The sequence below is a fragment of the Podarcis melisellensis genome, assembly GCF_964234715.1.
Source record: "Podarcis melisellensis genome assembly, chromosome: 9".
In the NCBI taxonomy this organism is placed as follows: domain Eukaryota; kingdom Metazoa; phylum Chordata; class Lepidosauria; order Squamata; family Lacertidae; genus Podarcis; species Podarcis melisellensis.
Window position 1 is genome coordinate 25,384,702 of NC_138541.1, and position 24,177 is coordinate 25,408,878.

The window sequence follows — 24,177 nt, forward strand, 5'->3', positions numbered from 1 at the left end:
ATTACATTTTAAATGTTGCTGGATCCAGGAATTAGAAGGGGTTGGGGCACACAGGCTAACCCTGCCCCCTACTCAGAACACTTTATAAAGTGCTTTGAACACTCTAAGGCGCTACAGAAGGGAGAAGAGATGAGGAGGAAGAGCTGTTGATCAATTCAATAAACATCTGAATCCTAACCAATTATTCATCTAACATTAATCAATGTCATTTGATTATATTTACATATTGCAAAATCAATGAGGATAATGAAGAAAGGGAACAGTTGCACTTCAATGAGCAATAACATACCACAGATTTGTCTGAAGAAAAACCCATCTTTGAAACTTCCTGCTTACTCATTGATAATGGTTTGTTGTTACCTACGGAAGTCCATGCTGGAGTCAAGTAGATGGCTTCTAAGAAGGCATGGGGTTGCGTCCTGTGATGTTGTCCCATTTGTGGAAGGACTTCTGCTTGTGCAGTGTTGTTTCTCCTTCCTCTTCTCTCCCTGCATGTCCCCCAAATGGATTTGGGGTACACACATGGAGTGAGGAGAGGAAGAGCAAAAATGGAAGGTTCTGTTGAGCAAGTGGAAGACCCCTTGCATGGATGGATGCAACCGACAGTGGTCTTGGATGTTCCACCTCCCAAACAAAATACAGAAATCAGAATCTAGCTCAAAGTGCTTAAATCCCATGAATGTTATGGGGCTTAGATGTGCTTACGTGTAATACAGGGTTCTGCTCAAATCCTTTAATTCATAGCTGCCTGAATTCATGATTCCATTTTTGCATCTTGCAAGATACGCAGTCAGACACCAGCTGAAAGTCCCTTTTTCAGCGTCCACTTGAAGGTGAAACAGAGGACAATCATGTCCCATCTTGGGAGAGAGACAGAGATGGAGAGATCCCTCCCCACCTCCCCTTAGCATTCTCAGAGTTTAATCATTAAAAGGGATAGCATGGTTGTTTTAAAGGCAGTGTGTAAAGCTGGTCGTGACACACAGGTCCACACGCTGTCAGGCTAGTGAAAGATTGGCTCTTGTTTTGTCCATTCTGGGTCTCAGCTTCAGATTGCTGCTCACATCAAAGCAGTGATTATGCAAATATGCACTTTTAAAAGGGTTGGGTGAGGAGAGAATTATTTATCACACAATAAACCCCCTGCTAGGGTGGGAAACAATAGATCCGATCACTTCTAGCCCAAGGCTCAAAAAGGGTTGGTTTTTTTTAACTGGACTAACCTAATTTCACTAATTCTCTTTTCACACATCTTTCCCTTTCTTTCTTTCTTTCTTTCTTTCTTTCTTTCTTTCTTTCTTTCTTTCTTTCTTTCTTTCTTTCTTTCTTTCTTTGAACTTTACACTCTTGGGTCCCAATCCAGTAGATTTCTAGATTCACGGGCTGCATATTTTATTTAATTAATATGGCTACTCAAGAATTGGCTGCTGAATAAGATTTCCAGGTGCTGATGCCCAGAAGTTAGAAAGCAGAAGACCCTGATGTAGAATAGGCATGTGAGGGGGAAAGGGGGAAATGTGAAGGGAGGTGGTTGTGATGATGTAGTGGCAATGATTGATGTGTGGTCCATACAGGAGAAAAAGAAAGAAATCAGGCTAGGCCAAACTGAGAAAACCATATGAGAAGGGACCTTTCTGCAATATCATTGTATCGAAAGTAGGAGCCCCTAACAGAGAACCATAATACTTTGGGGGTAAACTCCCCTTTTTATTGTCTCCTCTTGCAGACTATTAAAGAAAGGTTAATCACACATCAGATTATGCAGGTATGTGGTATAATGTGTGGATAAGTCATAATAATAACAATAATTTTATCTTTTATACCTCGCCCTTCTGGCTGGGTTTCCCTGGCCACTCTGGGTGGCTTCCAGCAGAATGCAAAAAAGCCATTTCTATACATTCTGCAACAAGCACAACTTAGTTGTTGTCCACTACTCCTACAGTGGGCTTTTCAGTGACAACAGCACAATAGGTTGGATCTTTTCATTTATTTCACTTTGTGCTCAGTTCCCGTTGAAATCAGTTGAAATAATATGCCCCATTGAGAGTCTAAAATGTCCCTAGAGTGGCCAGTCATGTTAATGCTTGCTTCCTACAGCTCTCAGACGTTTTTGACGTCTTGTGCACTCCCCTGAGGTTTTACAAGAGGGCGGTATAAATAAACTTTTGCAAATAAATAAGTCCTAAGTCGCTTGTCCTGTTGATTCTTGATAAATTAATTCACGACTTAAAATCAAAATTGCTTGTCCCATTGGTTCTTGATAAATGAATTCACTGATTAAAATAAAAATTGCACTAGCTGCATTCATTCATAGGCACGTTTGACAATCCCCATCATCCACCACCAAGACCTACCCCTCTCCAATTAATGCTGCTGAATGGCAGGGCAGTTAAGTACTGGAGGGCAGAGCCTTGTGTCTCACGCAGCCCTGTGCCCATTGAGCAAGCCTGCTGCCCTCTAAAGCCATAAAGGCTGCAGTCCCCTCAGGAGAGTTGAAATAAGATTTATCTGCCACTCTAGTCTGCTTCTGTGCATAGAAGTGCTGAGTCATCTTTTGCCTCTGGCAGTAGAATGTCTTGGTCGGCCTCTCCTCCTCACCTAGACTTGGCGCCTCAGTGACTCAGCTCAATCTGTAACTCCAATGCCATACCTGCCCCAGGCAGAGACATCACCTTGCCAACAAAGATCCGTATAGTTAAAGCTATGGTTTTCCCAGTAGTGATGTATGGAAGTGAGAGCTGGACCATAAAGAAGGCTGATCACCAAAGAATTGATGCTTTTGAATTATGGTGCTGGAGGAGACTCTTGAGAGTCCCATGGACTGCAAGAAGATCAAACCTATCCATTCTGAAGGAAATCAGCCCTGAGTGCTCACTGGAAGGACAGATCCTGAAGCTGAGGCTCCAATATTTTGGCCACCTCATGAGAAGAGAAGATTCCCTAGAAAAGACCCTGATGTTGGGAAAGATGGACACAAGGAGAAGGGGACGACAGAGGACAAGATGGTTGGACAGTGTTCTTGAATCTACCAGCATGAGTTTGACCAAACTGCGGGAGGCAGTGGAAGACAGGAGTGCCTGGCGTGCTCTGGTCCATGGAGTCACGAAGAGTCAGACACGACTAAACGACTAAACAACAACACCTGCCCCAGGCACGCTCACAAAACAGAGGAAAAGAGGGAGTAGACACGTGTAGGATTGTATTGACAAGGGTCGTGAAACCGCCCTGCGAGGACTTGGTTTAAATGGAAGCTTGGGATTCAGGTCTCTCTCCTTTTGTCCCACCGATCCTGCTTCCCCATGGAAGCGGTGGTTCTCTTTCTGCCCTTCTGCCGTCTAGTCGTTTGGTCTGGGGTATTGGGGGGGGGGGGGAGAGAGAGAGAGAGAGAGAGAGAGAGAGAGAGAGAGAGAGAGAGAGAGAGAGAGAGAGAGAGAGAGAGAGAGAGAGAGAGAGAGAAACGGTGTGTGCTGCAATCCCGCTCTGTCAGTCTGCTGCCTGGAGCGAGGGGCGGTTCGCCCTCGGCAGGACTCGCGTGCGGGGACAAGGCGCCCAGGATCCGCGTCTGCCAATTGTCACTCAGCCCATTCAGAAGGGATAAAGCTGAACGAAGGGAGGCAGCGAGCTCGCTGCTTTTCTCTCTGTTTTTCCTTCTCCCCTGGCTTGGAGCTGCTTTCTGATTGGCACCAGATTAACACATAGGGACCAATCGACGAAATGCATCACTCTCACTCCTTTGTTCCCAGCCGGTGGCAACACGCGATGGGCCCTTTTCAGACGTTCTGAAGACCTCAGCGTAGAATTCCCCGAAGTTAATATGATTTGAGGTCGTGTAAACACGCACACACACACACACACACGCCCTACCGTTAAACAGAGTGAAGTAGCCCTCTGAGAATTTGGATTGTCATGAAAGAGAAACAACTTATTTAAGTGTTGGGGTGTGTTTTCTCCTACCAGGCAGGGGGAGAGGTGTTTGTGGGTTTTTCCACCTCAGATGCCAAAATAATTTGGACCCTTGGATCGATGTGTTTCGACTTGTCCCGGAACTGGGGCGCCATTTGCTGCTCTGCAAATATAGTGCAGTGTGATGTAGTAGTTAGAGTGCTGGACTAGGACCTGAGAGCCCTGGGTTCAAATTCCCACTCAGCCATGAAGCTCACCTTCGGATAATCACGGACTGCCAGCCTAGCCTACCTTCCAGGGTAGATGTGAGGATGGAGTATGGGAAGGGAGAAAACCATCCACACCCCCTTCAGCTTCTTGAAAGAATAGTAGGACATAAATGTGAAACATAAATGAACAAACAATGCTGCAGCTCTGTACATACCCTGAAGTCCCACTGAATTAAATGTGACTTCTGAATGGGTACATCTAGAATTACACTATGAGTAGGCATCAATTAGGCTTTACTTCCTAGAACTATAAATGCATCAGCAATGGGGCTGAAGCTATTGCCTTGTGACATAGGATTGCCTGCTGACACTGCAGTCTAATAATTCGGTTGGTTCTAATGGGACTTACCCCCAGGTGGCTGCCACTGGGTCCTTGGTGTGTTGTAACTCATCCTGCTCTACAGTGTACACACACAAGCATAGAGACTAGGTGAAAAGTGATGTGGGGGGAGTGCTTCTACACAGAGTCATCATTGGATGTGATGATGATGAGGGAGACGGAGATCCACACAGACACAGCTATTCATGGTGCAGTAGTGGCTAGGAAAAGCCCACCTGCACATTGACCACAGCCTGGCCTAGTCTCCTTGTACAGCAAAGCACAAGCCCCAATTTATAGCAGCATCTTCGATATACAGCTAGTATATACTGTAGGACAGCCCTAGAATCTGGACATGATCTAAATAGGCCAGCAGGCCTGGGGGACCTTTCTGCTAGTCAAGAAGAAGGGTGGGCTATGAATATTTTTGCTAAAACAAATAAACATATATCTCAGTTACAGTGCTTTAACTCTGGAGTTAAGGCCCTTTTCAGGAGCCAATGAACCACATTAGAAGCAGCTTCTCGATCCGTAACATCAAAAAGCCACAACCACTTGGACATAAACCATTTTAATCCCATTGCAGTGAATAATCATTAGATTGACTTCCATTGGTGTAGAATTGGTATATTTCTCAATAGTTCATCTTTCTTATGGAGGTAGGTCAGCTGAAATCCAAGTTATCCAGCTGAACTAGTTTGTGAGTCTGGCTGTGTGATTTTTGAAAGAGTGGTTCTTATGTTCACTCAGTGTGTGTGTGTTTTATTCATGTGCACACACACTTCCCTATCTATGCTGTTTGTGGTGCAAACCAGATCCCCTGAGGTGCATCAGAGAAAGTTTTGTTGCTGGCTTTTTAAAGGGACACACATCTTGCTTTGTCTCCTTTAGCCAAGCAGATAAATAGTATTAATACAGCCTGACCCAATTCATGCCAAATCCCATTCTGATAGGTAGGAATTACTTTCTGGTTCATATTAAATCTGATTTGCTAAGCAGCCTTAGTTGGATATCTACTTAGGGTAACCAGTAACTGGGAAATTAAAATGCAACTGCAAGAAATAAAGTCATGGATCACCACCAATCACATCTTATGAAAATTATATACTTTATTTATATATCTGTTTCCTTTCAAGAACGATGTCCTTGCTCTGAGAACTGTAAATACATACTAGAATAAACTCTGAAATATACAGGGGGGAATACATCTCCCCCCTCCCCCATGAAATCTTTTCCTTTGTAATAAATAGAAACAAACACGTGGGTGGTTGATTGCGGGTAATGCTCCGTGTCTGCTGGGATTTTCACAGTCTGCTGAGATTTTTTTGTAAACTGGTGAAAGGACGGAGGAGTTCCTCTCCCCTTAAAGGGTCGAAAAGATAAATAATACATGAGCCAGTCTCCCCTCCTGGTTCAGCGCCCACCCCACTCCGACCCCCACCTCTATACCCCCCCTACAAACCCTTATAATAAAGAGTTCCGCCTAAATTTCCACGCTTGCATTCAGTCGTGACAAAAACCTACAAATTATACAATGACTTCTCACCCGATCTACAAACAAACAAACAAACAAAAACAGAGCCCAAAACTTTCTTTTTCTCCTTTTTCCATCTAGCCATTTCCGATAAATCATCGGAGAGACAGATGGCAAAATGGGGAATGGGGGCGTCGAGGAAGGAGAAATGTGTGCGTCTGAGAGAGGGAGCGCGTGAGTGTGTCAGAGAGAGAAGGCGAAGGACAAAAGACATTGTGCCTGGCCAATGTGGGAAAGTGCACATCAGAAAGAGAAAGTTTGGTTTGACAGGTGAAATTCCCACAGCCTCCAGGCGGGCGATGGGAAGCCGGCAGATGCCGCGCCAGGCACCGCCAACGCGGAGCTGGCATAGCGAAAGGGAGGAGAGGACAGACCCAAGACATTCACGTCTCCTCGGGAAGCCCGAGGAGGTGAGCCCCGGAGGCTGGGCCGGCACCGAGGGGCCGAACTCTCCCCGGGATCGCGTCCAAGTCCCTCGGTCCTTGTTTGGTGAGCGGGCGCCTGCGCGCCCCGCTCGACGGCGGCAGTTCAGCGTCAGGCGTTAGCCAGGAGGCCGGGCGAGAGCGAGGATAACCTTGGGGTGTCAGATGAGGTCCCTGGACAGCGCGTAGCGCTGCTTGCCCGGCTGCCAGTAGTCCAGCTCCGAGGCGGAGCTGCCCCCAGGGCTGCAGGGGGACAGAGTGCAGCTGTACGTCGAAGAAGAAGAGGAGGCAGCCGACGGGGCCGGGCTGGTGGTGCAGCTCCAGGACGAGGCTGGCGAAGGGCTGCCGTCGGCGCTGCCCAGCACCGCCTCCGAGAAGGCCGCTGCCGCCGCCGCCACGGCCGCCCCACCGACGCCCCCGACGCCGTGGTCGGCTAGACGGAGCGTCTCGCTGAGCGCCCAGATGTAGTTGTGCGCGAAGCGAAGCGTTTCGATTTTGGTGAGCTTGGCGTCCTCGGGGAAGGTGGGCAGCACCTCGCGCAAGGCGTCCAGGGCCGAGTTCAAGTTGTGCATGCGGTTGCGCTCGCGGTTGTTGGCCTTCAGGCGCCGGCTCTTCTTCAGGCGCTGCACGGTCTCCACCGTCTTGGTGGCCCGCGAGCCGCTCCGGGCCCGGCCCGTCGAGCGCCGCTTGCAGTCGTGGCGTCTCAGGCCCAGGTGGCGCAGGTGAGCCAGCTCGGAAGCCGCTCCGGGGACGCCCTCCGCCGGCCCCGAGGGCGAGAGGGGCTGGGACGCCTCCTCCTCCTCCTCGTCCTCTCCTTCGGAGCCGGACGAGAACTGCGTCAGAGAGGAGGAGGAGGAGGAAGAGGAAGAAGAGGAGGCGGGCGGCGAGCGGGCTCCAAGCAGCAGCGCTTCCTCCTCCTTCAGTTCCAGGTTTTCCGGCTTCACAAACATCCTGAAAGGAAGAAGAGGCAAGAAGAGAAGCGGTCAGATCAGCGAAATGCACCTGACGACCCTGGCAAGGCTGCCCGCCCCGCCCATCCTATATAGCAGAGATGGATTGTGTTGTGAACCGCCCTGAGCTCTGAGGATGAAGGCGGTATACAAATTTCATCCTGTAATAATAACAATTAATACTAAAATAAAACAGCTCTGCCGCGTCCGCCGCGTCCATCTTCCTGGTGCCTCTGGCTGGAGAAGAGGCGCGCGGAGGCGCTTGCTTGCCAGTTCGTCTCTCCAACTCCACGTGCTTCACAAGCCGGAAAAGTTGATGGCGCCTCACACTACTTAACTCTTTACTTCCTGCTCTTGCCTAGAAACGGGCCCTTTCAAGTCGATAGGGATCACAGAGTCCAACCCCCTGCGATGCCCAGCCTTTTGCCCAACGTGGGGCTCGAACGTCAGATTGTAGGATTTAGGATCTCCTGCTCTAGCAACCGAGCTATCCCAGCAGGACCTGCCCTTCCAGACGCCATCCGGAACAAACTAGGCAGACAGAGAAGGAAGGAGAGATGGGACTAACTGCCCATTCCTGATGAACGGATATGGCTTGTACCCCCTTTCTAGCAAAGCCCCGTGAACTTCTGTAGAGCACTTAAGAGGGTTGGGTGTCAAAGTGCCAACAGCGGACTAAGGAAAGCGAAACCCAGACAGACTTTATTGGAAGAGGGAAAGGACCCCCGCTGCCTCCCCATCTAAGTGCTAATGGGTGGGAGGCGGGGGGCGGCCCCTGCGATTGCGCTTAGCCAATTTAGCGGGACTTTCGCCGGCAACTCAAAAAACAAAAAAAACAAAAACCCAAGTCAATTCACAACCCCAACAAAACGCATCCCAGCTTCCATCCAAGCGCGCAGCGAGAGAATCGGAGACTTACTTGGCTCTCCTTCTAGAGGCGGTCGGATTTTGCTGCGCGCTGCGTTGAGTTTGTTTGGGGTTTGTTTTTGTTTTTGCCAGGGAATGCGTCGGGTCGCTCGTCTCTCGCGCTCTCTTTTTTTTTCCGCACCGCCCCCTCGGTGCAAAAGCTGCAGCCCGGGCTTGGCCCCGCGCCGCTCCCCTCCCTGCTTGCTGGAGAGGGTCCCACTGTTGCCGGGCGCTGGGGTGGCTCCAGACCCCTTTGCCGGGGTGACGGAAGGAGGGGGGGAGAGAGAGTTTGGTGCTGCTGATCGCGTGTGCGTGCTCAAGAGACAAGGCAAGCCCGACGGGGCGAGCTGCTGGCACGCGCCCCTCGCCTCCAGTTAAAGCGAAGCTGCTTGTGTTTCCGTGGCTGTGCGTCTGGCACACGACTCTCCTTAAAACCCCTTATATACCCCCCGGACAACAATCAAATCTACCCCCAGGGCCTCCTCGGCTCTTCTTCCCCCCCTCCTCCCTCCCCAGGTCGAGTCTTTCTTTTCATTTCATTATCATCACTCATCTCTTTTTTTTTCTCTCCCCCTCTCTCTCTCTTTTGGGGGGTGGGTGAGGAGGTTGCTTCTCTTCCCCTCCCTCCGCGTCAAGCCCCCTTGCCACCCACCCACCCAACCGACCCCTCCCCCCCTTCCCTCTCGCTTTCATCTGATCCCTCGCAAGTGTGTGGCGCAGCCCCGACGGCTCTGGGGTGCGATTGGTGCCTTCCGCTCGGCTGGAGCGTGCCGCTAATTTATTAATGAATGGGGGTCGCGAGGCGCAGCTGGCCAATCGCAGAGTCCCGCTAGCCACGCGCGCTGGAACCTGCTCCCTTTCAGCAGCTCATTAGGCCGGGTGGGGGGCGGGGGAGTCAGTGGAAGGGCGTCCTGCAAAAGCTTCAGCCTCCCCTTTGCTGACTCCTCAGACCCCGAAGGGGCGGCTCGCAAGAGGCGCCCTGCTCTGCCCACCTCAGCATCAGAGACGGGGTGCGGGAGGTGTCTTGCGCCATCCCGAGCAGGCCGCTTGTTCGGGTGTTCTGAACCAAAAGCAGAGCAGGTAGAATTGAGGAGTTGCATTTCTGAAATCAGGATTTCGCCCCATCAACACCCTTGGATTTCGTCCCCCTTTTCCAGCTGTTGGGGGAGGGGGTAGTTGGAGACGCAGGTAAGGGTGGGACAAGGACAAGTCTTTCCACCCCGGCTGGTGGTTACGTGAAAAAGGGGCACTTTTCACATGCAGTCCACAATTAAGTCATCAGCTGGAAATTAGAAGCTAAGGTTGCGTTTCCAAGCTGACTTCCTTGCTCGAAAGCAAAAGCCATCCAAATGCAAAGGGAGCAGGCGAAAGTGCCATGCCGCTGTTAAAAGTTTTACAAAGACCTGAAGGGGCGTGTTGGTCTCGTTCCAGGGTTCTAAGTGTTAATGTGCTCTTTAAAGGCTCTTTATTAATTGGTTTCCACTGAAACACTTGTAAATAGCTTTCCTCTTTCCACGTCATCCAAAAAGTCACATTTCACATAACGACATAGGGCTGTGCTGATGTGGTCTTCGGTGACTGCCTACCTGGAGGTAGTCCACTTTTCTTCAGCTGGTGGGTGTTTTGAGAGCCAGACTTAGGGCACACTTCAAGCACACCGGCAAGAGCCGTGGACAGTGCCAGAGGGCGGAAATCCCCCCCCCACTCCACAGGGAAACAGCCCTCCCCACTTGCCTCCCCAATTGCTGGACTCCGGACCTTAATGCATACTATTATTTTTCTTTGCAAAATCATAACATGTGGGACACAACTGGCTCATGTCTAAATAAAATTTGTCCTTCTGTGCCCCTCATTTTCCTGGTATGAGCACTGGCAGCAGCACCCACCATTTTCTAGTATTATTATTAGTATTATCTTTTTAAAGAAGAGGAAGAAAGTCGATGAGAGAGAGCAGGATAAAAAGAATCAAGAAGAGGAAGTAGGAAAAAAGAAATAGTGCGGGGGCAGGACAGTGTAAAAATACTAAAAGTGATCCCACTGGAGAATGAGAGTGAACGTAGGTCCAAGTTGAGAAAGGTTAGAGAAGTTTCTTGAATTATTGGGGGAAGCTGTGATGAAATACACAACTCTGTTTCTTCTCAGTTTTAGGCAAGTTATACTCATGTCCATCGCCTTCTCTTTAAAAAGTCAACTGAGGTGTGACCAAAGGTGAAGGACGGTTCCTTGAGCAAGACTTGGAGACCCTTGGTTGAGACAGTTGAGGTAGACAAGAAATGGGTCCTCAGGGTTGGACAGTAAATGTTAAGATTGGCCAAGTCCACCCAGACATTGCAATGGAAAGCAGGGCACTCAACTGAGGCTGCCGGTTAAAAAGGAGGGGATTGCTATGTGGGGCAAAATCACCACCCCATTTTCAGGTGGCAAATGTTCCCACCTCGTGTGCATCATGTCCACAAATTAAGATTTTTCTCTTTAAATGTCACAGTGCCACCTCCAGTTCATGGAGAAACAGACCACTTTCCATCTCCTTACTGGCCCACACTGCATCCTGAGATGCTGGTCCATACTGCTCTTCTGTTACCTCAGGTATCTTTCTACCACAAGCCTCTTCCTTTATCTTTCCAGCGTCACTGATACCATATCAGTTTCTTCATTAACAAAAATTGAAGCATTGCTGTGCCACCAAAGCTGGCGCACATACACTGAAAAGAAAACCAGACACTTCTGATATCCTCCTGGGAGCAGCTGTAAGAAAATGGTAACAGGGGAAACTGCAGGAGTAGCTTAGGTGAAACTTACAAGATTTTCTCCATACCTTTTCAGTTTCATCTGAGAGCAAAGAAAGAGGGAATTGAAGGTGAAACGGGCAAGTCTTTCCCCAGCGCCCACCCGTCCCCACTTCTCTTCAACGAGAAAAGTTACGACTTGAAAAAGTAATTTTTAAATGTGTAGAACTCCGTGAGGAAAAAGAAAGAAAGAAAGGAAGAATGGAGGACTAAAGAGAAATGAAACTCTGTTCATAGGTGGCACTAAAATGCAGCAAGTTTGAAATGTGCTTGCAAAGCCCACATGGCCCACCAGTCTGTTTTAAAACTACATAGAACATTGAAAACTTTCTTTTTGTCTTTTGCAGGTGGAAACAGACTCAAAACCACTTTCTAAATATGTGTATTTAGAACAGACTCAAAATCACTCTCTAAATATGTGTACGTGTGGCGGGGTAGGAATTATAGGAAGCTAGAGCTACAAACTGGGCTGTGCGCGCCTGTATTTGCGTCCCATGCTTTAACTTCCAATGCCTATGCGGTGCTGAACTTCTTTTGCCTAACAGGTAAGACACATTCTCCAAAGGGGAAGCTCCTTTCTCATATTCCCAGCAAGTGAGCGGAGGGGCTAGTCCTGCATACTCAACGGAGCCCTATGAATAGTAGTTTAGAAACTCTGTTCCGCCATATCCTCCAAGGCTGAACGCTGGTATAATAAGGACTAAGTTCTTAGGTGTGTGAGTGTGTGTGTCTGAGACAGAGAGAGAACGAACTTTGATTTATTGAAAAGAAGGGATGCATAGATGAATGTGTTGCGGTGGGGTGGGGAAGTCACATGTGCAAATCAAAGTCCTGCGTTTGCAGGGTTGCCGCAGTATTTCCAGGAAGATTCCTGCGCCTTTAAAAGATGCACGACAGTCACACACTTTTTTGTGTTCCTTTCCCCCGTTTTAAATGGTTGTTGTTTGCGCTAAACCTACGGGCAGGGATATATCTATCTGTGCCTAGTATCTGAGAAGTTCCAGAAATTATTCCGAAACTTCGATGAGCTCTTATCATCCACGACCGACGGAGCTTCCGCCGTCGTCGGGGCATCCCGGGAGCTGGGGAAAGCTGCCTTTGCCGCCTCTCCACCTGCCGCGAGCAAAGAAGTCCTGTCCAAGAAGAAGCGTCTTCGGCGCCCCCCCCCCCCATTCAGAGCCCGACGGCGCGGGTCTGCCCTTGGGCTGAGCCAGTGGAGGGTTTCTCACCGGCGGAGGCGGAGCGAGCAGTGGCAAATGAGCGGCGGCGTCTTGACCTTTCCTCCTCCCTCCAGGCAGTGCTGTGCGCGCCGTCGAGCCAAACGGATTCGGTGGCGAGACTCTGCGGTTCCGCAGGGACCCTCCTGGCCCTCGAAGGAAGGAGCTGTCCAAAGCGTCTTCCTCCTCTGCAATTTTGGTCCGAACTTCTGTCCCTTTTGTCCCCCTTTGCCTGGTGGGCCGCACGGAAGGACGACGCCTCCACGAGGCAGCGGCCAGCGCCGGACTGGGAAGGAGGAAGGAGCATCGGCCCTCTGCGGAACAAGAGTCTCAAACGGAATGGGTTGTGAATGCGATGGGTTATGAACAGCGGAGCCCCATACCTGTGGGGCTATAGAGGGTTGGATCTGGGAGCCCAGGGTTCAAATCCTCACGCGGCCGTCAAGCTTACTGGGTGACCCTTGGTTAGTCAGTGCCTCTCAGGCTAACCTACATCACAGGGCTGCTTTGAGGGTAAAAATGGAGGGAGGAAAAGCGTGTATGCCACCGCGAACTCCTTGGAAGAAGGGTGGGACAACAACAACAACGACAACAGTTGTTTACCCAGAAGTTCAACAGGGCTTATCCTCCCTAGGATTGCAGCCTAGGAGTGATTGCGCTGGATTGCATGGCTCGTGAAAGGGTATTTATTATCACTCTTATTTTCCAGTTTAAGATTTACACACGCACACAAAATGTCTTCCCAACATTGACTTTTTAAAAAATCCGCCACCATTAAAGAGACTGCGGATATCGAGATTCAACGAAACGAACATAAATCATTCTGTCGAGGAATGCGAGTTGTTAGATACCCTCCAACATCTGACCACGGGTGAAAGGTATCCCTCCTTTTCAACCGAACAAATATGACCCGCAAGTCATTTGAGACATCCCACGGGTGGTCCACCCAAAGACATGCCTTATTCTCTTCCACCTATTCTCTTCCACCTTGGGCGTCTGTAGTGCAGGTACACTATGGCGTTCCCCAAACGCTAGTATTTTAATTAATTAGTATTCATCGCAACTTCTAAACGTTAAAAATTCGCCTGGAGAATAAGATCCAACCACACTCAACAAGCGCTCAAAATAAAATCGAAACTGTACCTAAATATTCATTATTCAACGAACTATAAACAAACAAAATTAAGGGTCTGGGGGAGTTGGATATGCTGGTCATCATTACACACACACACACACACACACACACACACCCAAAAGTATTTAAAAGCCCTACGCCTAAAGCTGCAAACACGCTTCCTTCGGAGTAAACATCCTTAAGACTCCCCTGTGCGCTTTTTTAATTATTATTTTTAAACATGGCATAAAAAAAGAGAAATGGATCCAGTTAATGAGATCGCTTTTACTTGGCTTCAAACGCAGTTGGGTCCCTTTCCCCCAATTCGGATTGAAGCTGGTTTGGGACAAGCACATAAAAAGGCAGCGTTTATGCGAAGTTGCAAGCACGTAAGAGATCACAACAATTTCCCGCCCCCCCCCAATTCTTTTAGGTACTTGAAAACACGCTCAAAGCATTTTTAGTTAATGGTTTTTTGTTTTAAAAAATGTGTTGATGTAGTTTAATTTTGCATTGTACGCTTAAAAAAGAAAATCCAAAGTCGCTTTGAGACATTTGTTTGGCAGCGCGCTACAAATTTATTAAGCGCAACACCTTTTAGACGCGCCCCAATAAATCGTTTATTCTTAAAATCATAAGGTGGGGCGGGGAGGGAGGGAAAGGGGAGGGGAAGCACCACGAATTGACACCCCCTAGGTCAAAGCACGGGGGTGGGGGCAAACCCCCAAGCGGCTCTCCCACCCCCAGACCACCCTCTTCGGCCAAGCGCCCTGAGCAGGCGCAGTGGACCCTGGCGACCTGCCCCAAAGGTCAATGGGCTCGGCCTTTCCGGTCCAGCGCCGCGGGGTCTGGCAAAGCGTGCGGGGTGCAGGAGGGACGCGCGGCTGGGAGGGAGGCTGCCACGGAAGTATGGATGGTTTGCTCAGCCTCTGTGCGCGCCGGCGAACAGCTCAAGCGCAGTGCAGGCAGGTCCACTAGGAATGGCAGCAAAGCCATGTTTATGGAAGGATCGGGGTGTGCACCCGAGGAGTCACCACGGCGGACTTACTTTCACGAGGTGCCAAACTATACAGAGACTAAGCTTCACACGTGCTCAACATATTTGGAACCCTTTACCAGCGGGATTAATTAAACCAGACACAGTCTTGCCAGGGATCAGCAAACTTTTAAAAAAAGATGACAAAGAAAGAGGCCTTATTTTATTCCCACTGCACTCTTGTGGCTAAGCCACCTTCGCTCTTTATAGGAGTGCAATCTAGACCTCAGTGGCTCCGCTGACGCGCAAAGGCAGCCAGTGGCGTAGTGTGGGTTGTCAGCACCCGGGGCAAGGCAAGTAATTTGCGCCCCCTAACCCGTGGATTCGCGCCCCCTAACCCTAACCCCCAGATGTTGCACCCGGTGCGGCCGGCCCCCCCTACACCCCCCACGCTACGCCACTGAAGGCAGCCTCTCAAAAACCAAACTCAAATATGTCTGCTTAAAACAGACAGTGCTCACTCACGTCCTTCTTGTTGGACATTGCTTTTGACATGACACAGGAACGAATGTCTCTCTGCACAGCATTCCTATCAGTTCACAACCTTGTCAGACCGATTACAAAATGAGATGCCTTCAAAATCTAAATTAGTATAATTAAAACGCATCACAGTAGACTAGGGTTAGCCAAGGCGGTGCCTGCCGCCAGAACTACCAGTCAAATCAGTCTCAGCCAGCATGACCAATGGTAAGATGGGAGTTTTAGTCCAACGCCTTGACTATTCCTGTAATAAATAAATGTGAAATCCCACAGTGAGCTAGTTGCAGCAAACCCGTTGACTTAGCTGGATGAAAGATCTGGATTGCAAGCCTTCAGTTCAAACCTGAACATGAGTATTCAGTATTCAGAGATAAATCTCAGAGAGTTAAATGGAACTTACTGGTGGTAACCCAACTATATTACATTTAGAGTGGATAGTAGACCAAATGAAACAACTTAGTACATTGATTTCAGTGAGTCTGCTCTGAGTTCATTTAAAGCATTAGGATACCTATTTAAACAGTCATGGCTTCCCCCAATGCATTCTGGGAAGTGTATATTATTTAGGGAGCTGAGAGTTTTTATGTGTGGGTGGGTGGGTGTTTTGGATCAGGTTAGCCATACTGATTCCTATGCTGTTGGAGGATTCTAGTCGTTGTCTTGTTGGGCTGTGTATGTGATAAAGGGGAGCCATACCGGGGTAAAGGCATCATCTTCTATTTGTCCCCATGTCACTTTCAGTTTATTGGTTAATTTTTCTAGTAAGGCTGTTTCCCATACTATTTGGTACCTTTGGTCCATGCTTACTCCTGACAGGTCTCTCCAGTGTCTGGTTAGGATGTTTCCGGCTGCTGAGAGTAGGTGGGTTATGAGTTCCTTGTGATGTGAGTGGGCATTATTGTCTTGGAAGATGTTTAGTAGGTCCAGTTCTTGGGTGATTTCTAATACTTGATTAGTTATTTTGGCTGTTGTCCAGAATAGTTGGATTTTGGGGCATTCGGAATTGTACCTCTCTGAGGGGAATCGGGGTCTCCTATCAACACTCAACTGTCATAACAAACGACAGCTTCCATAAATCTTGGGGGGAAGTCATGACGGTTTAATGTGCTATGATACTGCTTTAAAATGTATAGTGCAAATGTATTGTGCAAATAGGGCCACAGTGCAATTCTAACCATGTCTGCTTTGAAGCAAGTCCTATTGAATTCAATGTCAGGTCTGTGGGAGTTAAGAGTGCAGCCTTAAGAAGATGGCATCTTATGGCTGTAATCCTAAACACACAATCCTATGCATGCATATTCAGAAGCAAGTCTCATGGAGTGCAGTGGGTCTTACTCTCAGGTAAGTGAGCATAAAAGTGAGCAGCTTTAGCTGTGAATAATGTCAGCTGAACATTTGCTTTTCCCAACTCATAAGATCAGACACTGTTCTGTGTGCTTGAATCCCCTAATTCCTGTTTTGTATGGCTGTTTCATTGGATTGGGCTGTGTTTTTAATCGTATTGGCTTTTTAAAATACAGTGGTACCTCAGGTTACATACACTTCAGGTTACACAGTCCGCTAACCCAGAAATAGTGCTTCAGGTTAAGAACTTTGCTTCAGGATAAGAACAGAAATCAGGCTCCGGTGGCATGGCAGCAGCAGGCGGCCCCATTAGCTAAAGTGGTGCTTCAGGTTAAGAACAGTTTCAGGTTAAGAACGGACCTCTGGAACGAATTAAGTACTTAACCAGAGGTACCACTGTATAGTATAAATCTTAAGCAAATAGTGGACTTACTTGTGGACTTGTCCCTTACTTACTTATAAGATTGCACAGTTGTTGTTGTTTAGTCGTTTAGTTGTGTCTGACTCTTTGTGACCCCATGGACCAGAGCACGCCAGGCCAGAGGACTGTACCATTTCATTTTTTGGCACATTTCTCTAGCTGCGGGAGCATCCTGCGGGAGCGGACTCTACAGTTGGATGGGTTGTGGAAGGAAGAAACCCTGCACTAGGGCAAGAAACCAGAACCAAGTTAACCCAGCCCTCACCAAACTGGTGACCCCAGATGTTACATTCTACATCTAGGCTTGATAGATGTTGTCCAAAACATCTGGAGGACAGCAGGTTTTATTTGTTTGTTTAGTTTATATCCCATCTTTCCTCCAAAGAGCTCAAGGTGGCATATACATGTTTCTCATCTCCTCATTTAATCCCCACAACAACCCTGTGAGGTAGGTTAGGCTGAGAGGCTGAATTGTTCTAACAATGGTTACTTTTGCTCTCTCTAGGCTAGCCTGGTCTTCATTTTATTTGCACACTATTTTGTCCAGGTCTGGAGAGAGGACATGGAAAAGGAGGGGCGGGTGAGGGGGACACTGAGAATGTCTTATTTCAGTTCGTCCTCAGTCTGAAGCCAAACGTGACCGAAGACAAATAGACGCGGCTGGAGTTTGTGGCTGTCTTTTAACTTTGTCTGAATTGAAGAGGCACTTGTGTGGTCCCTAAAGTGCGGCCTGGTGAAACGAGGCTGAACGGCTATGCAAAGAGGGAGGAGGAGAAGCAAGGAGTTGGAGGGGGGGAGATAGATGGACAGGAGGGAGGCACAGAAGGACGGAGAGATCCCAGCACCCGAACTGTCCAGCAAGGGTCAAACTGTTCAACTCCAGCCCCTTTCGCTTGGCTCAATCCTCCTTTAGGGTAACAACAAAAGGCCAAAGGAGGCAAGGCTCAAGAACTGGGAGAGCACAAATGATTTAAGGGAAAGGGCAAGGAACTGGGAGGACAGGGCAGGGAGACCTTTAGAAAAGCCTTTGTGGTGCCTAAGAAGCTTGAACGTCGGTGCGACCTCAAAGACCTTAAAGTTTATAGGGGAAAGACCTTAAACTGTTGCCGAGAGACCCCAAACCACGATCCGGCTGCCCAAGTTGTGTGATGCGACAGGGGGTCCCTCCACTCATGCCAGCACTGCAAGGTTTCCGGCAGGGGGTGTTGGTGAGCCCCCTTGGAAGAGGCCTTGCACCATGTTTCCTCCTGGGCTTTTGAGGCCTACTGAGGGGAAAGAATGGAACTGCAGTGGTCAGTTCTGCAGGGAAATATAAAGGCTTGCTGCAGTTCTAAGATTTGTCTCCTGGTCCCAAATGTGAAGGGAGTGTCTTTTGTTCAGGAGCAGGAAGAGAAAAGTTATCCTGCATTTCATCAGAAACTTTATTATTATACCACCTCCGTGGTTAATTTCTAAAATGAGAAATAATTGGTATTGAGTCTTTCTGCTGGCCAGACATTCTGACTTGGAAGCCCTGCCCTATTTGAAGATGCACAGGAACTGGCTCTGATTCTTCACTGGTGATGGGGAGGCACTCTGCATATGCTCAGATGCAATCTTTATTGTGGATTTACCATAGAATTAATTAGTACTTGGCAGAGATTTCTTGACTAATTAAGCTCTGCTTGGAGGTTTGCTTAGCCTCTGCACTGCAGCAATGGAGACAGTTCAGTCCCCGCTGAATTGATCTGTTCTAGGTTACAACATATGTAGCATTCAGTGCTTTTTTCCCCAAAAAAATAGGTGCCATGAAGTTGTTACAGTAAGTGCCATACATTTTAACAAAAATGAGTGCCCCCTTAAAAAAAAGGCACTGCTAGTATAGGCTTGTTAAAATATATATTCACTATATTTTATTTGCATTCTATATTTTATAGACATAGTCTGTATATAACAGGGATTGGCTGCCATGCACATTTGTAGCAGCCTTGAAAATAAGTCTGCAAAAGTTACTAAATTATATAACCTAGCTTTGGGTGAAGAATTGTTTGTTCATATTGTTAATCTCTGACAGGGCATCAACAGACAGGTAAAAGGGGTAGGATTTTAGGGGGTCCAAGGCCAGCAAGGAGCCCAGACTCTAAGATTTCGTTAAAATAAAAAAGTAAGTCAATTGAACATTTCTGAAGAAAGTTAGAACAGAAAATGCAGAGGCAGATCAAACAGTTCAGCACTTGGCAGGCAGCACCAGCTTGCTTGCTGCACATTTCTGAAATAAATGGATCCATTTAAAGCATTATAAAGCCCTTGTGTGTGATGGTTGTGGGGTAAAGCAAACTTTCTCATCCTAATATATCCAGGTCATGAGAAATTAAAACACTATTGTTTGTACAAAGTGCTTTCCACTTGTGGTTTGCAGTTGCCTTTGGGCAGAAGACAGTTTTCATGCACCAGAGCAATTGTTATCACTAATACCACTGTCAGACATATTTATGAGGCTTTAGCTACATTAATACATATAAAACAAGATTGTGCTTCCCTATCCTATTGGTCTCAGAAAGGCAGGAAAATCACCCATAGAGCAAATAGGGCAATCTATTCCAGCAGCAGCAGCTGCTGTGAGATAGGTGGGGCAAGCAGGTTGAGGCAATTGAGATTACCCATGGAAATCCTCCTGGTTGTGCCATAACCGGCAGGTGTCTATTTGGCATCAGCCAGGCAGAGGAACATAAAAAGAGCCTGCTGGATCAGGCCAATGGCCCATCTTAGTCCAGCATCCTGCTCTCAGAACTAAATGCCTATGAGAAGACGGAAAGCCAACTATGGGAAGCCTGAAAACAGAGCCTGAATATAACACTTGTGGTTTCCAGTAACTAACATTTAGTGAAGGTAGAGCACAGCCTTATCCTCCATTTCCTTGCCTTTTCTTCTGGTGGCAAACACTCTCTGGCAGTGTACAAACCAACAGAGCTACACTGAAAATATTTTGGCTTCCCATGGCTTTTGCTGGCCAGCCATCATGGTATTTTAAGGTTATTTTTACAGTCTACCTGATGGTTTATCTTGCTGCATTTAACTGTTTTGATTGTACTTGTACTATAACTTATGATCTTGTTTTACACCACCCTGAGATGCCCACATAACAGTGTATAACTATTTAAACCAATAATTAAAAAATATGTATAGTATGAGGGCTGAAGTTGGTGAATGCTGGAAGGATTCTGACAAGGGACAAATACTTGTGTCATTATCATCAACACAATTTTTTTTTTGGGGGGGGGAGGGAATTCTTCTCCATTCCCAAAATGGAGATGAACTTAACTCAGAAAGTAAGAAATGAGGTTTATCTACTGGATAACTCCAACAGAAAATTAGTTCAGAGGAGTATTAGGTAGGACAAGGGAAACCCGGGCTTAAATGCTTGCCCAGGCATGACACTTACTACTGGGTGGCCTTCACAAGTCTGTTTCTTGGTAGGCTTAAATCTGTTCCACAGGGCTTTGTGGGGAACTATCAGATAGTACATTCCCACTCTGGTATAGGGTGGGAGACAAATATAACTACATGTACTAGATTTCTTAAAACTAAGGAGGTTATTTGCCTCTGCAACTGTTCCAGTCTCATGATCTCACCCATTCTGAATGAAGCTGAGTGTTGTTTTTCCATACCTGAGAACTGATTTTTAAAAAATACTTGGCAGAGATACCTGGTCCACAGCTATCTTTTAAAAAAAGTCACCACTTCTCCTCTTAAAATACATAGAAGCATGGATGACTTGCACACGGTCTGCCCCCATACTGTTATCTATACCTGCCTATGAAAGATCTTCGATATTCAAGAAGGCTGCAGATACTTTTTATTTAATGTTTCCAGGCGCAAAGCAGAACATGAGAATCTGCCTTGAATTACCCTGCAGCAACGAGGGCTTATAGTGGTATTTAAGCTAGGTCCATTCATTTCAAAAGGCCTACTCAGAGTAAAACTTGAATACCACTCTTAATTTCAGTGCAGGCACAGATGTGATCAGCCCTGACAGGGCTCAGTCTTGGATTCGGCAAAATAATTTGGCTCATTTGTGGAACAAGCTTCCTCTGTGCGTGCACCAAAAGGTTATTTGTGAAAAATCCCTTAGGACATCTTTTACATACTGGACTCAAGCTAGTAATGACATATTTTTTTCATACCCATTTGCTAAAGCCAGGCACTATGCTCAAAAACTATAGGGAAAGTGTTACAGGGACACAAAGCAGATAAATGTTTTTTTATGGAGGAGGGCACAGCAATTTTCTTTTACTTTCTTTGCAGAAAAAACAGCTTGACAGATGGGCGTCTTTCCCTGGTCTCACTGGGAGATGCCTATACCCATGTAGCTTGGAGGCATCCCTTGCTTGCAACTATTCTCTCTGCTTCTCCCCCCCCTCCCCGCCAGGGCCACAATGTGGTAGCTCTCTGATTGTTTGCTTGCCGATTTGCATGGCAGGTGCAGCCCTCCACATAGTGATTTTTAAACTCCAGCCCCTCCCTCGCTTTCTCCTCCCGGGGCGGCTGGCTCTTCCCTCCCCAGGAACCCCAATAAGCTCCCCCACCCCACCCTGCTTTCCCAGAAACTCAAGGATTGCACGGCCAAGACGCAGTTTCCCTTTCCCTTTCTTCTATAGATGTGGCCAAAAGAACAGCCGATTGTGAGAAGAGAAGCAGCCAGAAGCCCAGAGAGACAAGCCTGCAAAAAGGGACATTGGGCAGGCAGGCGAAGGTGCGAGTGAGAGAGCACTAATCGCTGAACCAGGAGACAAATACGATTACCAGCTCCGAGCCTTGAGTCAGAAAGTCTCATAGACTTTAAGATGTTAATCCCCAAGCTAATCCTTCCTTTGGCGTGTAGGAATAGTGCAGCCACAAGAGTTGTTTTGTTATTTATATTGGCGTTTAATAAAACTCAGGCAGTGGTGAATGGGCTGCCCACTCTCCAATGGTAATTAATTCCCTATTTCAGTGACCCAATTGTGCTGGGATAGAGCAGCGGGACAGTCCCACTGCCCCAACCCGCCTTTGTGTAGCTTACATGGCTCTCGTGCTTCAACAGCTATGGAAACCCATTCTTTTGATGTCATTCAAGGAGTTTTCCTTGGGCATCTTCTAAACTTCAAGGACTCTTTTCTTTTCCCAAATGCATGAAAAGCAGGCCTGGCTTGACCACCTCTGTAGAATTTAATGATTTGTTGAAAGGGCCCTTGGGGAAGGAGGGGGCAGGAGAAGGAGATATAGACAAACAGATATCGGGGGGGGGGGGGAGAGAGAGACAGAGAAAGGAGGGGGGAGAGAAAAGAAAATCTGACAGGTTCATATATATATACACACACACACACACACACACACACACACACACATACCTCCATCATTCAGAGTACATCACATGGAATGAAACACTCGTGGAAAGTGTTAGAAATCAATGAATGGGACTTACTATCAAGGCCGTTTTGGGTACAGATGAAAAGTGCATTCAGCAGCAGAAAGCAGTTTCTGCAAAATAGCGGCAGATTATATGAAATGGACACATGAAGATCATGCAGCACCTTCGTAAAAGCCGTCTCCATACAAGTAGGGCGTCTATGTCTTTATACACACTTCAAAAAAAGAAAAAGGAAGAAAAAAAAGCCCTTAGCAAGTCACAGAAACAATTCAGAATTCAACTAAGAAAATACAGAGTGAACCATATGGCCAGGGTAGCTTGAGTTGGCTGCATTTTCCCCCAGACAAAGAAGGGATTGAGAGTTGAAGGAAAGGAGAAAAAAAACCAACTTTCCGGCTGATGAAGCTGTTGTCTGGAGGCAATGATCCCAAATCTCAAGGCTTTATTCCAAGCTCCGACTGAGACGTGATATGTCATATGATTAGCATCTTTCATATTTACAAGAGAAGTATAGGCTGCCAGCCTTTAGAGAAAGGCGAGAGAAAGAAGGGGCATATGCTGAAATGGATTTAGCATTTGAAAGAGAGAAAAGAGATCGGATAAATACACTTAAACGAGGATTTAGTTTTACTCCTGTTGAGTTCTAATGGATTGTTGATTGAGATTTTAGGGAGCTGGAACAGGGGTGTCACCAGTAATTTAAAAGATGCTATTCATCCCTTGACTATTCCTTCTTCTTCCACACTTCGCTTATTAGTGGCCTCAGCAGCAGCTTGGGCTAAAAGAAATCCTTTTAAAAATAACCAAAATGTGATAGTGAAGCTTACTTTCATTCTAGAAACGCAGATAGCCTACAAAGTCTTAAGAGTGCAATAAAGTTTTAGTTTTCCTGAGAACAATTTCAGTCTCTGTTGGCAACAGACGTGCATCGCATCTGAATAATTATCTTAAATTCATGTGAGATTACGCAAATTTTCTTTCTTCATTTCTTTTAAAAATTAGATGACCCTTGGTAGTTCTCTCAACACTAAAGTATGGACCGAAGAGAGAACGCTGGCACCACCTAATGGACGGTCTTTATTTTATGAGAAACATCAGGTTTAATCTGTTTTTTAACTTTAAAAAACAAAAAACAAATTTAAGAGTTTTAGATCACACCACAAGCTAAATCACTGTGTTAGTATTTTTTATAAAATATTTTTTTATAAAATATTTTTTATAAAATACTATCTAAGAAAGCAGAGAACATTTTTTTAAAAAAAGAAATTGTTAAAAAGTTTCTACACTACCCTCTTTTACTTTTCCACAGTGTACTGGGAAACAGGATTTCCTGTTTTTCAAAAACCAACATGAAAAGTTTGTGCTTGATGGGGCAGTTTCAATAGATGCCATAGAGCTAGCAGAGGGGAATTTAACCCTTTCCCTACAATGCTATTTTCCCAATGGAAACTGCTTCCCTTGCCCTCCACAAGCTGGTATTTGCCCTATGGGGAGAAAGACACAGGAATAATTTAGGGTTACTCAGATAATATATGTGAAGTACTCTGAAGATTTTGAAATATATAACTATGTACCTACTAATAATTTTGTAGAAATGTTAACTTTACAGAGAATTTAAGATATTCCTTCCAATTTTTCCACGGGCTTGTGGCCCATAGCTCTTTCTATTTGGGGGGAGGGTGTCCAACTTTTCTGAAGTTTAAATGGAACTTGCTTGCAAATAAGTACAGTTAGGATTACACAGCTCTACTGATCATACTTACCTGCATTCAGACACCAGCTTTCTATGCTTCTGGCTTTGGCATGCTAAACTGAAAGGGAAGGAAGCATTTGTGCAGGGAAGTGCTTAATAGATACGTGGGGGTTTGTAAGATATCCCATCATTAGAGCAGTAAAGGTAAAGGGACCCCTGACCACTAGGTCCAGTCACAGACGACTCTGGGGTTGCGGTGCTCATCTCGCTTTATTGGCCGAGGGAGCCGGCATACAGCTTCTGGGTCATGTGGCCATGACTAAGCCGCTTCTGGCGAATCAGAGCAGCACACGGAAACGCCATTTACCTTCCAGCAGGAGTGGTACCTATTTAT

The 24,177-nt window shown here is 46.9% G+C and overlaps 1 protein-coding gene across 1 annotated transcript; it reads right to left on the minus strand.

Moving 5' to 3' along the window:
* Nucleotides 1-5,961: 5,961 nt before the first annotated feature.
* On the minus strand, nucleotides 5,962-8,920 carry NEUROG2 (neurogenin 2). Its single transcript, XM_081924263.1, has 2 exons — nucleotides 8,317-8,920; nucleotides 5,962-7,398 (listed from the first exon to the last, which is right to left on the minus strand). Exon 2 carries the CDS (start codon nucleotides 7,395-7,397, stop codon nucleotides 6,609-6,611), a length of 789 nt encoding a protein of 262 aa, XP_081780389.1. The 5' UTR covers nucleotide 7,398; nucleotides 8,317-8,920; the 3' UTR covers nucleotides 5,962-6,608.
* Nucleotides 8,921-24,177: the final 15,257 nt, after the last annotated feature.

Bases quoted from the DNA above. Each gene is read 5' to 3' on its own strand.
- NEUROG2 (XM_081924263.1), bottom strand. From the start codon at position 7,397: ATGTTTGTGAAGCCGGAAAACCTGGAACTGAAGGAGGAGGAAGCGCTG.